Here is an 11894-nt window from a genome sequence, read left to right as displayed (position 1 = left end):
ATAATAACCTTGAGGGCTTACAGTAAGTCTTCCGCGCCTGGTGAGCAAGGCTGGATGCAGCTTGGGAGGAGCGGCACAAACGATCTATTCTTAGTCTTCCCACCTCCTTATCCGAGTGGACAAGACATAGCCACTGACTTCTTGGTATCCATTCACAGCACGCCAAACGCAGGCAGCAAGGCACATTCGACACTGCGCCGGGGTATTCGCTACACGTAGCACTTGCCGATATGCAGCATATCCACCGGATCATCATCGGCTTAGGATTCATTGTCTGAACACTTCGACAGGGCGATAGCGGCATCGGCAAGGCCGACTGTCCAGTCACGCGGCTGGGAAGAGAAGTCAAACGTTCCGTTCTGCAGGGGCTGCAATGGTGGTGCCGCAAAAGAGCCGGATTGGCTTCCTGAATACCGGGGGCAGTGCGGCAAAACACAATTGCCTCGTCCTGATGTGCTGAATGGGGAAATAGAAACGATTGTACGTGAATAAACTTTCGGTACCGGACTTCAATATCCAGGAAGGTTGGGTTGCAGATGCGAGCATCCCGCCTCCCGGGCACCGGACACTATACATTCTCCTCCCGCGACTGATGGCTAGCGCGGAAAGCAGCAGGACCTTAGAGCAGGGGGTAACTATGCACCAATGAACTTTCTTTCCAAGGAACAACGTATTTGGGCCATCGTCCGGACCTAGATGTACAAATGTTACTTCCACATATCCATCCGGATGAGAGCTCCAACTACCCATGACACGAGCGAAAAACAAGTCCGTTAGCTGCAATGCCGATCTGTAGTCTGCACGCACATCTTTGTGATATTACCTTGTCCTGGCGCAACTCATTCCCAAAAGCATTTAGTTGCAGAATGTGCTGTGCCGCACTCAAGGCAGCGGGCGCTTAACAGCAGGCAAACATGAGCATGTCGGTAGATCAAACACGCGCCGCCGGGTAGGTACAGGGGGGTATCGCAGCCGAAGGCTAGCGTGAAGAATAGTAAGTCCCTAGCCGTAACTATGCCCCAGCTCTTTCTCAGAAAAAATGACATATGTGGGTAGTTGAAGCTATCGTCCAGACGTGTTTGTGGAATTTTTAATATGACATTCTCGTCCGGACGATAGCTTCAACTACCCATGACATGAGCAGAAACAAATTCACGCTAGCGTTCGGCTGCGATACCCCTTTGTACTTGAAGGTAGCCGGGTTTTCGGCTCCCAGCCCCCAAGCTGTGCCGCATCGACGAATTGAAGGAAAGCAGTGACGGCGCTTAGCGGCGGAGTGGAGCTGAATGAGATTGAGACGCCGTTCCAGCCACGATTGGGCAGCGGTACAAGCCCCTGAATGGAGCGTTCGGCCGCAGTAGGAAAAAGCTGGTGGTGTTGAAGTGTAGACGCGTCGGAGGTCCGGGGAAGACGTGCGCTCCGTGCGGGATGACGTTCCGCCAAGCTGGAAGCGAAGTCGGGGCGCAGTTTCCCTCGACCCCTCCACATGACATCCGCAACCATGAGCGAACCGCAGGATGATTTCTGGCTATTTGGCTATGGGTAGGCGCTCTGTCTGCAACCCTGCTTTCAACCCGTCCGTCTGATTCATGTCCACCCTGTAGAAGCCTGATATGGAAGCCTCCACCACATTTTGGTATAGCCACCGCATGAGAGCCCTCCTCCCCGCCACGAATGCTGAGCCTCTCGTGTGCTGCAGACCAACGCCTTCCTGGCTATATTGAAGGCTACGTTCGGCGGTTCTGGCAGGTACGTGTGGCAGTGTAAACGGACTCCATGGCATCGAAAACGCCGCAGTCCAGAAGACTATGGCCAAGAGCAGGGAGATAACGGTCGCATTGTAGGCCAGGTACGCGCCCAAACCCCCCTAGTCATTCATCCACCATGTGCCGCGCCAGAGATGCAGCTGACCACCGCGGTTCAGCCAAGACCACCGCGGCACGCCCGAAGCGCCAGGCAGGGTCGCGACTCTGATTGACCGCGCCCATTGGGAGACGTTGACCGACCATGTACGTTCCGTCCCGCGCCCAGCAGGCAACAACCTCATGTCAACGTGATCGCCTCTCCAGCACGACGCCCCCGCCGAAAAGGTCTGGGGCGCAGCATACCACATCCCGGCTTCGCACGCCGCCGAGGTCCGCGACTATCTCGATATCCGCGAGATCAATGGGTACAGCATCCAATACACGCCGTTTCACCCTGCTGCCGGGTCCACGGGCTCCGCACCCATCCACTGCCTCGTCTACATCGGACTCCCGGAGAATCCGCAGTTCGTGGGGCCGCAGGACCCGCAGAAGCTGGCCGAGCACATCGTGCAGAGCAAAGGCCCCAGCGGCGAGAACAAGGAGTACTTGTATATGCTTGAGCACGCGCTGCTCGAGCTGAGCGCCGAGAGCGGCGACGAGCATATTACAGACTTGGCGGCGAGGTGCAGGCAAGTCGAGGCGAGACAGGGGGCAGCGAAGGGAGCTGACGGTGCCGTGCCCGTCGGGCACCCACTGCATAGGATTGGAAGTACGGAAGAGCAGGAAGAGGTAGAGAAATAGATCAGAAGACTAAACCGTCATATGTGGGTAGTTGAAGCTATCATCCGGAAGTGTATGTAGAATTTTTAATTCGACATTCTCGTCCGGACGATAGCTTCAGCTACCCATGGGATTGAACCGCTGCCTTTTTCCTCTTTTGCAATGGGCGGATCCAAAACAAACAGTTATCAGCATCGCACTTGAATAGAAACCGGATATCAGAGCGTCCGATTAAACATTTATCTCCTCAAAAACAACCCAAGATGCCCTTTTGGCTAGTCTGGATAATCCTGATTCCTCTGTGGTTCTGCTTTCTTAGTGATTCAACTCGCTCGACACCTGGTACCGTATGTGATCGGCTTTTTAGACGCAAGCTTCACTTCATACGTAATAGTGACAGCTCAACATGGCTGTGCTTGCATCGCTCCCATAGCCCGTTGCGGATTCGGTACATCGGGACTACTTTGTCTAGTTCGGCCATTTTCCGTCGTGCACCCTATTTTCCAAGCATGGATGTTGCTATATTCAGACTTGCTCCACCTCGTGCGAAATCAATTAGTAGCGTGGATTTTCAGCACAGAGAAGCCGAGAATCGTTCAAAGAAATTCCATACCGTCTGGTAAGTCGCGCTACAAACAAATGTACAAAGTTAGGTTGCCCCCTCTAGCCCCCTAATATGCTCCCATCTACCCCCTTATTTTACCTGTCGACCTCACCGAACACAAGATCCATCGTACCAATGATAGCCACAGCATCGGCCAGCAAGTGACCTCTCGAAATCTGGTCGAAAGCACCCAAGTGAGCGAAACCAGGCGCCCGAATCTTACACCTGTACGGTCTCTCGCTGCCGTCACTGACGAGGAAAACGCCCATCTCGCCCTTGGGTGCCTCAATAGCGCTGTAGGTCTCGCCCGGCGGAACCGAGTAACCCTTGCTGTAGAGCAGGAAGTGGTGGATGAGGGCCTCCATATTCTCCTTCATGGCGGCGCGCGGCGGGGGAGCGATCTTGTAGTCCTCGACCTTGATGGGGCCGGCGGGCATGTCATTCAGACACTGGTGGATGATGCGCAGAGACTGTCTGAACTCCTCCATACGGCAGAGATAACGGTCATAGCAATCACCATTGACGCCGACAGGAACTTCGAAGTCGACCTTGTCGTACGCGTCGTACGGTTGCGACTTGCGGATATCCCACGGCACACCGGAACCGCGGAGCATGACACCAGTGAAACTGTAGTTGAGTGCGTCGGCAGCGGAAACAACACCAACGCCCTTGGTTCTGCCGATCCAGATACGGTTGTCCGTCAGGAGCTCCTCAGTTTCGTCGATACGGTCACCGAACTGAGTAGCCCATTGGTAAATATCGTCCAGAAGGCCAATGGGAAGATCCTGAGAAACACCACCAGGGCGAACGTAGGCAGCGTGGAGACGGGCACCCGAGACGCGCTCGTAGAACTCCTGCAAAGCATTAAAACTACCACCAATTATTGATTCGCAAGTGCCGCTCTTACCATCAGCTTCTCACGCTCCTCGAAACCCCACAGGAAAGGCGTCAAAGCACCAACATCCATGGCGTGGGACAAGACGGACATGAGGTGGTTGAGGATACGAGTGATCTCACCAAACAAGGTGCGAATGTACTTGGCGCGCTCGGGGATCTCGATGTTCAGCAGCTTCTCGACGGCCAGCGAGTAGCACTGCTCGTTGGTCATCATGGAGACATAGTCGAGACGGTCGAAGTAGGGCAGAGCCTGCAGGTATGTCCGGTATTCGATGAGCTTCTCAGTGCCACGGTGCAGCAGGCCGACGTGGGGGTCGGAGCGGATGATCTCCTCGCCATTGAGCTCCAAGATCAGACGCAACACGCCGTGGGCAGCGGGGTGCTGGGGTCCAAAGTTGACGGTGTAGTGGCGGATCTTGCGGCCCTTCGCATCCGCCTCCTCGGTGTGGAGCGTCGTCTCGTTGACGGGAGTCGCGTAGTCGGCCTCCGTCTCGATGAGCTGGGTGCCGCTGGGGACGGGCTCGGCGTAGTGGCGCGGGAGCGAAGTCGAGATGCTACGGGCGAGGTTGTTGTAGCGCGGGAGGGCGTTGCGCGTGGCCGGGGCGCGGGAGGCAACGGCGAGCCTCCGCGCGGTGTTGCCGGCGATTCTGGCAAGGGAGACGGGCATTGTCGCTGGTAGGAACAACGCCGGGCCCTGTGCAGGTCGATTGTCCGGGGCGGCGAGTGGTAGAGTGGAGAGGCGATGAGCGGGAGCTGGCTATCCGAATGATGAGGTCGACGATTCAAATCCACAACGATTGGCTAGCCGGCCGCGCTGCCCTGTGCGAAACCATGGCCAACCAAGGCCCCACGAAATTCGAACAACACGGCCTAGTAAGAACATGCACCCCAATATAATGCATCAAAAGCTGAGATTCCGGGCTGCCATCGCTCTCGGTAGACGTCTATCTGCAGATTAGGATACTCCCAAATCATCAAATCCAGAATTGGGTGCAGCCGTCCGGCCGTGCTCCGGCCAGGGTTTCGCACGCCTCCCGAGCATGCTGCAGAGACTGAGAGCCGAGTTGCAGGGCGGTCGCAGGCGGCAGTTCCTGCGGCCGCGGTTTCCCCGAGAGAAGTTCAGAGCAATCGCAACTTTTTTCGATGCGCCTACAGCAATAGACTGCACCAAGACACGCCCGGACGCCATGGTTCAGAAGCATCAGCCGACACAGCAAGAGCTGGAGCGCCGCCGGGTATGTTCATCTCAGCCATTCCTGCCCACGCTTTTCTAATTCGCCGCAGATCGTCGGCGTGCACGCTGAGCATGTCTCCAACATCTCTTCCACCGACTTTCCCGGTCACTTCCCTGGCGAGGATCACAAATGGAGCCTGGAGAAGTTCAGAAAGGTATGCGCCGCTGCAACGGCATGCGCGCTGCAGCATACTAACAAACCCCCAGAACTTCCGCGTCGAATTCCACCAGAACGACCAGTTCGAGTCCCAGTTCTCTCTCGTTGGCGTTGACGCCGCCATCGCCAACGCTTTCCGCCGTATCCTGATCGCTGAGCTCCCCACGCTCGCCATTGAGGATGTCTACATCATCAAGAACACCTCCATTATCCAGGACGAGGTGCTAGCCCATCGTCTGGGCCTGATCCCGCTGAAAGGAAACCCAGAGGCTATTAGGAACATGACCTGGTACAAGAAGCCTGAGAGCGGCGAGCCGGAAGAAACATCACACACCGATTACAACACCGTGGTCTTGGAGCTGAACGTGCAGTGTGAATGGGCGCCGGATGCGCGAGAGCTGGCCAAGAAGGGAGAGACGGACCCGAAGAAGCTCTTCATCAACTCCAATGGTACGACATCCGATAGTCCATGGCTCGCCACATGAATACTGACCCGACCCATAGTCTATGCCTCTGAAATCAAATTCATCCCCACTGGCCGCCAGACGGAGCTCTTCGCCGGCGACGGTGCCATCCAGCCTGTCAATCCAGACATCTTGATCGCGAAGCTGCGGCCGGGCCAGAGCATCAACCTCTCGATGCACTGCATCAAGAGTATCGGCTCCGACCACGCCAAGTTCTCACCCGTCGCGACTGCCACCTACCGCCTGCTGCCGCACATTGAGATCACGCAGCCCATTATCGGCGCCGACGCGCGCAAATTCGCGCGCTGCTTCCCCGCCGGCGTCATCGCCGAGGTGCCCATAACACACGAAGAGGCGGCGCAGCCCGGCTCGCCGTACGCCGGTCACGAGGGCGAGAAAAAGGCCGTCGTGGCGAACCCGTTCAACGACACCGTCACCCGTGAGGTCCTGCGCCACGACGAGTTCAAGGACAAGGTTAAGCTTGGCCGTGTGCGCGATCACTTTATCTTTAACGTCGAGAGCACCGGCCAGTTCGACAGCGACGACCTGTTCATTCAGAGCGTCAAGGCGCTCAAGGTCAAGTGCCAGGTCATGAAGAGGAACATGGCCAACCTCATGAGGTAATCTCGTGGTATACCCCTCCTTAAAATGGATTTTGCATAGCCAAGGCGTTCCGGTTGGGATTGGAGTGGTAGGAGCGGATGCTGCTCGATTTTATTTCACGGCGATGGGTCACAAAACAGGTGGTTTTGGGGTTTGGCCTCTTCCTCGATCAAAAGTTATATATGTGATTGGTAGTTGAGGTTGGGGGCATGGTGCAGGCATGGAAATACTTCCATAGCCCTCGTTCCAGTCTACCTGTTTTCAAGAAGATAGTAGAGAATCAAATTCTACACAGGATGCAAATAATCGTCTCAAAGGGGCCAAAATCTCTGGAGGGTTGTGTATTGTGAATGTCGTGCAATCGCTGAAGGGTATCCGTCTTGGCAAGCTCTACAAACATTATGGGGGGTAGAGGAAAGAAAACAAAATGCCTGCCAACTCCAACGCTCCTCGTCTCGTACATAGAATTCTGTTATGCTTCGTTCGCCAATCCTTCTTGGTTCTGTCTCATTCTCGGCCGTAGTCGCGTGCTCTTCGCTCGTAATATTCACACTCAAAGTCCAAAAAAGAAAGGAGAAAAGAAGGAAAAGAACAAATGAAAAAAAGGCGCGCAAAGGCGAAGAAGGTCTCTCTCACTTCTTCCATCAGTGGTGGAAAGGACCACTCCTACGCCTCGCACTCCTGCAAGGCCAGCCTGGCCAGCTCGCGGCAGCCGCTGGGATCGAACCGCTCCCGCGCCCACATCCTCTTCCTGCCCTCGCGGATGCGGTCAGCCTTCTCATCGTGCGTCATACCGCGTCCATTGGTGGTAGCGGCAGCACCGTCCGCCGCGGGCTCGGACGGCTGTGCGGACATCATGACGGAGCTGCGCCGCTTGTTCTCCTCGGCCGCGCCGCCCGAGTTCGTGGCGGTGGCTTCGGACCACGCAGAGGACGTCGTCGCCGTGGACGAGGACGACACGGAGCGGCTGGAGGCAGGGCTGCTGCCATTGGAGCTCAGGGCGCTGCCTTTGAGCGATTGGATGGAGAGCAGGTGCGAGACGAGCTGGGCGCGGAAGGAGGAGAGGTCGCCGTTGAAGTGCTGGATGCGGGTGTTGAGCGGAAGCGGCAGCAGGCTGCTGCTGGAGAGGTCGCGCGGGAAGAGCAGGCGCGGGCAGGGGTGGGTGCGCTCAATGGGTGCGCGGGTGACACGTGCGGGCGTGGGAGTGGTCGGGTCGTCATAATCGTCTTGGTGCTGCGAGGGCGTGGCCCATTGGATGGGCGTGCCTTCGACAAGGTCCACGAAGCCGTGCGTCTGCGGAGGGGGCGTCTGCGGGGGCGGCGGGAATTGATAGTTGGCATCGAGGCCGTTGTCGTGGTTGTTGCTGTTGCGGCTGGGCGTCTGCGCTGGCGAGTCCGTATGGGTGCTGCTTTGGGAGAGCAGAGAGTCGCTGGACCTGGCCTTGCGGAGTTGGAGCGGCGAAGGCCGCTTGACGCTCGGCGGCTCGACGGAGAGGTAGTTATTCTCCGGCTTGTGGTCATGCTGGTCGTCCACGAAGGGGTCAGAGCCCAGATCCGCGGCCCAGGAGACGTCGGTCACGAGTGAATCCGTCCGGGAGTGCTTGGAGCTGTTGAAGGAATGACGCCTCGAAGCCAGGGAAGAAAGGTCGAATGCGTCAAAGGTCGAGGTGAGATCCCACATGCTGGGTATGGGCGGCCTGCCCGCTGGCTGATCATCCTGGGCTGGCAGGCTGAGGGACAGCTTCGGCGGCGACTGCGGACGATTCTCGTCTTGCTGAAGCGGAAGAGGCTCTGGCAACGTCGCAAGCGCCTTGTTGTAAAAGTCCTCGGACTGCTGCAGAGAAGGAATGCGCGCCACTGAATGGTTATGCATGGATCGCGCGAGCGTGTCATACGACAACGCGGCGTAGAAGTAAAGGAAAGTGCGGACCAGAGGGTGATGCTACAAAGATTGCTGTTAGCGGCATTCCAGAGGATGCGCCAGATAAAACGTACGTCCTGGCAGTGCTTTTCCAAAAGTTCAAGGCATTTGGAGGCGCATTGCCTGTAGCGCCGGTCGAAGTAGAGGTGCTTCACCTCATTCAACAGTTTGCGAACATCTTCCTTGGGCTCATCCGCCGGCGGCACGTGCATCGCGAACTTGGGCACTGTGGCCAGGCCGTTGTAGCGGGTGCCAATGTCTCGTGTTGGGATCATGCTTGCTCCTCAGCGAACGTACAAGAGTCGGGGATTGCAATCAAATCCGAGGCTAGGGGAGATAGTGAGGCGGCCATCCGGTGTTGACAAGGACCCAGACGCGGTCGGCGAGAAGTCGGGGGGTTGCTGCGCGCGGCGAGTGCCGGGACAAAGAGCGTAAACAAGAGCGGTGACCAGCCTCAAAAAATGTGGATACGGCGCAAAAAAGTTACCCCGGACGCGGATCCTTGACCGGTGGGTAGAAGCCTCTTGTCGAGGAAGCGAGGCTTCTGTTTCTTTTTGAATCTCTGGAGCTCCATGTCCAGGTGATCGCAGAGACGTCAACCCGGAAGCATCGGTGGTTACACAGTTTCCATATCCGGTAACTGCCCACACGCAGGGCGCCCCTTGACGGTCCCGCAAAATCAAATAACCGAGTTTCTACAGAGGGATGTTGCAGCCGAAGGCTACCGTGAATTTAGTTTTTCGCTCATGCCATGGGTACTTGAAGCTATCGTCCGGACGCAAATGTTGAATTAAAAATTATACACTCACGTCCGGACGACAGCTTCAACTGCCCACATATGTTGTTTTTTCTTTAGTACTTACTATTCTTCACGCTAGCATTCGGCTGCGATACCCCCCCTGTGCTATGTATGTGGCTTGCATGTATTCGCGTTTCAGATCATGTCGTTCCGGAACTCAATCTACAACGCTACAGTCACCTCATGCCATATAAGCCTAACTGCGTAGCAACATGGGTTTGATAACTTAAGTATAAGGCTGAAGACTGTGGTGAAGCTAGACCGGAACATTCAAGTTCTTTATACCGCGATGCTTTCGTGGACAACCTTTTCCCCCTCATTTTATTCCTTGCACCTGTTGTGTATAATCTTAGTACGTAAATTGTGTCCTTGGTAAAGCCCGCTCTAGAGCCGTCTAACCTTTGGCTGTATCCTTTTCTTAACTATACTTATTTACCTTTTAAACACTGATGTCGGCTAGTCATTCTAAGTCTAAAGTGAGAAGTCTACCAGGAATAAAAATAAAATAAGGCCAAACACCTTAAGCAATGCTAATTATAGTGCTGGAATAATCCTGCTATGTATGATGTACTGGTGCGCTTACCTTTCGTTGAATTTCTACACGCGCCCATTGTCCTTCCAGTTACTACCGTATTGCTTCCTCACCGATTTCCCTCGCTATTTCCCCCCATATTTGCTTCTCTAACGGTTTTACTGTGGTATATATCAAAGGGCACGAGCAGTAATCCGCTTGATCCGTCCAAGATTTGGTATATATAATGCAAATCACATGAGATATTGTCTGTTGTACGCCCACATCTTGAGCAGCACGAACTACCCTCATAAATAGAGAACTGTATCTCTCGTGGAAAAGATTTCCCAGGACCAGTTTCTCTGCCCCACGTGGTGAGCGTAACGTTATATTTGTTACTTTTTCGTTGAACGTAGTGTTATACTTGATACTTTTAGTTGGGTGCTAGTAATGTTAGCTATTCAGATATATCCGTTTCAATATTAATAGTCGGATTGACCACTCGCACTAAATGAGTGCTTGTTCGTCTTACTAGCATTTTCTCACAAGGAATACGCTCAATGATTGGGATATCAGGCAACGCTTGTATTCTACATACACGCAATCGGGCGATTTGACTTAAATTCCGGCATCGACGGAACGGGATTTTTAAATAGATGCTGTCAAATCGATCTCTCTTACTCCTCGGAGGCGGCGGCACCAGTGATAATCTCGACAAGTTCGCCAGTAATGACGGCCTGGCGGGTACGGTTGAAGAGAATCTGGAACTTGTTGATCATGTCGCCGGCGTTCTTGGAGGCGTTCTGTGTGCACAGTCAGTACGTGGATATATCTTGATATGAGCAGGGTTACTCACGTCCATGGCGTTGCGACGAGCGGACTGCTCGCAGGCGTGACCCTCGGCAAGAGCCTAAAATCCGTTAGAAACAGTCAATCATGAACGACTCGGGCAGATGTCATACCCAGTAGAGAGAGTTGGCCAGGGCGTATTCACGGAGGTTGGGGAGGGTCTCGTCCTCGATCTCGAAGGCAGCAAGGTTCTCTGAGAAGCATTAGCACATTCCCTTGGAGAAACCGGACCGAAAACTGACCGGACTGGGTGATGGCCTCCTCCGAGAAAGCGTCAATGGTGACGGGCTCGTAGGCCTGGGCGTTGATGAACTTGTTGTAGGCGATCTTGACAGAACCGTAGTCGCCAGAGAGACGAGAGATCTGGTCCGCAATGGCCGAAGCGTCCGCGAAGGTGGGAATGTCCTTGCCGACACCGGCGAAGCTAAGCTGGATGTTCTTGGCGTTGCCTCTGCTCAGCTGCGACTTGCACTTCTCACCGAGAACGACGAGCTCGGTGTCGGGCTTCTCCAGGAGGATCCTGCGCGTGAACCTAGACAGACCAGAGTGGATACCACCGCAGAGACCCTTGTCGGAGCTGCACACAATGACAAGGTCCTTCTTGCCCTCGCCCTCGACCGGCTTGGTCTCGGCCTGCTCGAACACGTTGTTGGAAGCCTGGCCGTAGGCACGCGACGTCTCCATGGCACGCTGGGCGCGGGTGAGCTTGGTCGAGGCGACGATTTTCATGGTCTTGGTGATCTTCTCGATGTTGCGAATCGACTTGAGGCGGTCCTCGATCTCACGCAGAGTGGCGTAGTTGGCGCTGGCGGCGACATTGACGGTCGCGGGCCTGGCAATTGCACGCGCAGAGTCAGTATCTGATGCCAATTGCATCGAATCGAGGATTGAGCGCAGGGCGGGCGCGGGCGCGGGCGATCGGAAGGCCTACCGGGCGACGGCCGCTTGGCCAGCTCGCAGAGCCGGGCGGGCAGCTCTCGAGAGCATCATTGAGGCTGAGAGAGAGCGGAGGGGAGAGTGATGAAGCGGTCGATGCGAACCGACGTGGGCGTGGTGCTCCGGATGGTCGGCGGAGAAACTGTACAGGATGTTGCACTTCAACCTCACGGCGAGAGCGAGCCACTAGCGCCGAAGTCACGTGCGCCTGAGGCCCAGAATCGAAGCGTTCCTCTTAAGCTAAGCCGACCCTTTGTGAACCCACGACTCCCTCGCTCTCCAGTGTGCAGTCTTGCCCGCTGCGGTCCGCCATCATCGCCTGCTTCCAATTCCCCGTTTCCGCGCGCGTTGGCCTCCGCTGGCTCTCGCCCACCACCCTCCCCCAACCGACATCA

General features: G+C 55.7%; 5 protein-coding genes across 5 annotated transcripts; 2 read left to right on the top strand and 3 right to left on the bottom strand.

Moving 5' to 3' along the window:
- Positions 1 to 1486: 1486 nt before the first annotated feature.
- Positions 1487 to 2546, top strand: LTHEOB_10849 (uncharacterized protein; the record flags this gene model as incomplete). Its single annotated transcript, XM_035507539.1, has 6 exons — positions 1487 to 1542; positions 1605 to 1636; positions 1700 to 1749; positions 1803 to 1840; positions 1925 to 2009; positions 2070 to 2546. The coding sequence occupies 6 exons, from the start codon at positions 1487 to 1489 to the stop codon at positions 2544 to 2546; spliced, it is 738 nt and encodes a 245-aa protein (XP_035366983.1).
- A 678-nt stretch (positions 2547 to 3224) lies between these two features.
- On the bottom strand, positions 3225 to 4693 carry LTHEOB_10848 (NADH-ubiquinone oxidoreductase; the record flags this gene model as incomplete). The annotated part of the gene is made up of 2 exons (XM_035507538.1): positions 3225 to 3983; positions 4037 to 4693. 2 exons carry the CDS (start codon positions 4691 to 4693, stop codon positions 3225 to 3227), a joined length of 1416 nt encoding a protein of 471 aa, XP_035366982.1.
- A 520-nt stretch (positions 4694 to 5213) lies between these two features.
- Positions 5214 to 6505, top strand: LTHEOB_10847 (DNA-directed RNA polymerase i and iii subunit; the record flags this gene model as incomplete). The annotated part of the gene is made up of 4 exons (XM_035507537.1): positions 5214 to 5261; positions 5311 to 5415; positions 5468 to 5867; positions 5922 to 6505. 4 exons carry the CDS (start codon positions 5214 to 5216, stop codon positions 6503 to 6505), a joined length of 1137 nt encoding a protein of 378 aa, XP_035366981.1.
- A 645-nt stretch (positions 6506 to 7150) lies between these two features.
- On the bottom strand, positions 7151 to 8679 carry LTHEOB_10846 (uncharacterized protein; the record flags this gene model as incomplete). Its single annotated transcript, XM_035507536.1, has 2 exons — positions 7151 to 8425; positions 8479 to 8679. The coding sequence occupies 2 exons, from the start codon at positions 8677 to 8679 to the stop codon at positions 7151 to 7153; spliced, it is 1476 nt and encodes a 491-aa protein (XP_035366980.1).
- A 1712-nt stretch (positions 8680 to 10391) lies between these two features.
- Positions 10392 to 11553, bottom strand: LTHEOB_10845 (ATPAse F1 complex gamma subunit; the record flags this gene model as incomplete). The annotated part of the gene is made up of 5 exons (XM_035507535.1): positions 10392 to 10517; positions 10571 to 10624; positions 10677 to 10756; positions 10806 to 11395; positions 11495 to 11553. 5 exons carry the CDS (start codon positions 11551 to 11553, stop codon positions 10392 to 10394), a joined length of 909 nt encoding a protein of 302 aa, XP_035366979.1.
- Between the last annotated feature and the right edge of the window lie 341 nt (positions 11554 to 11894).

The sequence above is a fragment of the Lasiodiplodia theobromae genome, assembly GCF_012971845.1.
Source record: "Lasiodiplodia theobromae strain AM2As chromosome Unknown scaffold_42, whole genome shotgun sequence".
Classification (NCBI taxonomy): Eukaryota; Fungi; Ascomycota; class Dothideomycetes; order Botryosphaeriales; family Botryosphaeriaceae; genus Lasiodiplodia; species Lasiodiplodia theobromae.
Note: the sequence above shows the minus strand (reverse complement) of the source record. Positions and strands in the feature narration are given on the sequence as shown.